A 2,630-nucleotide genomic window follows, 5' to 3' on the forward strand; every position below is an offset into this window, starting at 1 on the left:
CTCTTTCCCCGACTGACCACTACAGTTCTGATTTCCTTTCTGTGGTAAATAAGCTGGTTTAGTGAGCGCGTAGGTACATCTGCAATTTTTTTTTTGAAGTATCACTGCTGTTCATAAAATCTGTTCAACAGTTTGGTTTTTTTTTTTTTTTAAGAGAACTTCCTCCAGATTAAGTCCCTTGGAGGGCAGAAGAAAAAAAAAAAAAATTTTTTTTTTAAACACTAAGTTTGAGAGATCACAGAAGTGGCAGAAAAAAATACCAGATCATCTACCTTCTTTTGAAAGTTAAATTGTAGTAAGAGGAGAGGTTCTCACATGAAGAGATGTTAATATACCCAAATCTGACGGTCTAACATTCATAAACCACAAAAACTATTTACATGTGTCAATTTATATCAACAGCAAAAATGGACATTTTTACAAATTTAGTTCATGTGGTTTTCTTCTTGTAGTAAGTACAGGTTTTTTTTAAGGTTTTAAACCTTTACCATACTGTACAATAGAACATGATCGTTTTTTGCCAACATGCAGAATATACAAAAGAAAGCTAACAACCAAAATGCCAATGAGCACCACTTCCCCAGTGCAGAAGGACAGAAATTTCCCTCCCCTCCCACACCAGGCAGAGTTAACAGTACTAAGCTTTAAAAAAAAAAAAAAAAAAAAAAGTCATTCAACCATTCAACTTGAGCATGTATCCAGGTTTAAAAAGAGTATCCCAAGTATGTTCTTACCCAAGTGGTTTTTTATTTGCCTTCCTTGATGATAAAGGCAAAATAAACTTAAAAAAGAAGTAAAGAAGTCAAAACTCAATGGAAAGTAAAATCGTTTAAAAAACCTATGTTAATCTATTCTTCTGTGATTGATAGCAATGGTCTCCCAAACCATCTAAGCAGATCGTGACTCTCCAGGCTGGCAGATATTATTGAAAAACCCTCATCCCTTGCAAACCAAGATGTACTAAAACTTACAACACAACCCCTACTATATTCTGTAAAATACCATTGCTAGAGTAAAGCATGTAGATTTACAATACAATCACTTTAAGTGCCCCACAGCCAACATCAATCCTAATCCTTAAGAGGGCTAAAAATAAAGATTGGAGGGCAGCTCACAAGGTAGCTGTGATCAAATTAGGAGGCTGAAAGGACAGAGAGGGACGAAGAAGGAAGCTTATAAACATCTGATCCAGCTGACTGTGGCCATATGGCAGCTGCTGCCCAGATAAAGAGATTAAGAATAGAGGAGTGCGATTACAGCTGTCTGGCCAATTCAGGCAGCTCAAATCTACAAGTTCTAAATTAGTCACAAATACAAAAACTCCTTCAAATAATTATTGTTACGCTAAATAAAAGATTTCAAATGCTACATGCAAGGAAGAAAAGAGGAAACCAGTCAAGCCATTCTCCGGGGTACAAAAGTTTTTAAACACATAACTGATTTCTATCTTTCAGAAGCACTACAGCTGTATGCTACTACATTTCTGAGCTGCTGGATATTTAATCATGAAGTTTAATGAAAGACTTCCCTACAAACACATTTTAGCCAGGAAGGTCCTTTTGTAAAAACGAACACTCTCGTATATTTCACCAAAACCCCTGTGAAGTCATTTAAAAGATGCAAGACAAGAACATAAAGCAAAACTCTCTTTAGGCTTGCCACTAAATCCATTGCAGTTTTGGTCTCAGAAATTAAGAATGAACTTGCTCTCTCCTTCTTCCAAATCAAGACATTCCCACAATATGCATTAAAGTTAATGCTAACAATGTGCCCAAGAACTGATACTCTCCAACTGTAGCCCAAGCCTTTTGACTAAGTCCACTTATCTATTTAATACTCAATTTCATATATTACCTCTAAACTTGGTTAGAAAAGTAATGTGATTTTTTTTCTAAAATTCAATAAACAACACACCAAAACAGAAATATGCTGTATCTAATCTATTGCTACTCCTACCTTTAGTACACATAAACCTGATTAAGTCCTTTCCTCTGAGTCTTGCTGGCTCCAGGTCTGTTAGATCGGTGGAAAAAAAGCAGACTAGGAGAGACAGATGCAAAGTGGAGATGATGTTAGAGAGGAATGAGATACCTTCTCCACACACAGATCTGCACACACTAACTCCCTGTCTGTGTGTTAGAATAAAAGGCTGAGGGATGGCAGGCTGTCAGCTGCTCTGACATCATGTTCAGATGGAAATGCTACCTCCAGCTGTGCTCCTTTTAATGCCATATGCTACTCCTCTACACTCCTGCCACCAGCTTTTTCTTAGGAGAACTTTTCTCTTCTGTTAGTATAAACAAAATACTTCAAAGTCTCTTTTTTTCAAACTTTCTAACAGGGAGGAAAAAAAAAAAAAGAAAATCCTAAACATATGGGGCTCTACTGTATGTGCAGCATAGCAACACTTCTGCCTTAACTTGGAGGACCGCTTTATGTGCTGACAGCATACCCCAGCCACGGGGTTACCCCAGAAAGCCACACCGGCTCGGTTTTACTGAGCCCAGGGGTTCATTCAAAAGCAGAAATTAACCGGACCTATTTACCACCTCACAGCTCCCCGCTCCGCCGCCGGTCCTTTCAGTTCCAGCGTTTAAGACAGCGCAAGTGACAACGAGCACCAACTCCGG

General features: G+C 38.2%; 1 protein-coding gene across 1 annotated transcript in view; it reads right to left on the reverse strand.

Moving 5' to 3' along the window:
- The window catches only part of ZBTB18 (zinc finger and BTB domain containing 18), a 6,508-nt gene extending 3,980 nt beyond the window's left edge, over positions 1-2,528 (reverse strand). The window contains exon 1 of the mRNA XM_008639920.2: positions 1,957-2,528. Coding sequence (XP_008638142.1) covers positions 1,957-1,969 — 13 coding nt within the window. The 5' untranslated portion in view covers positions 1,970-2,528. The remainder of the gene's footprint in view (positions 1-1,956) is intronic.
- Positions 2,529-2,630: the final 102 nt, after the last annotated feature.

This window comes from Corvus brachyrhynchos, unplaced genomic scaffold, assembly GCF_000691975.1.
Source record: "Corvus brachyrhynchos isolate BGI_N302 unplaced genomic scaffold, ASM69197v1 scaffold31, whole genome shotgun sequence".
Lineage (NCBI taxonomy): Eukaryota > Metazoa > Chordata > Aves > Passeriformes > Corvidae > Corvus > Corvus brachyrhynchos.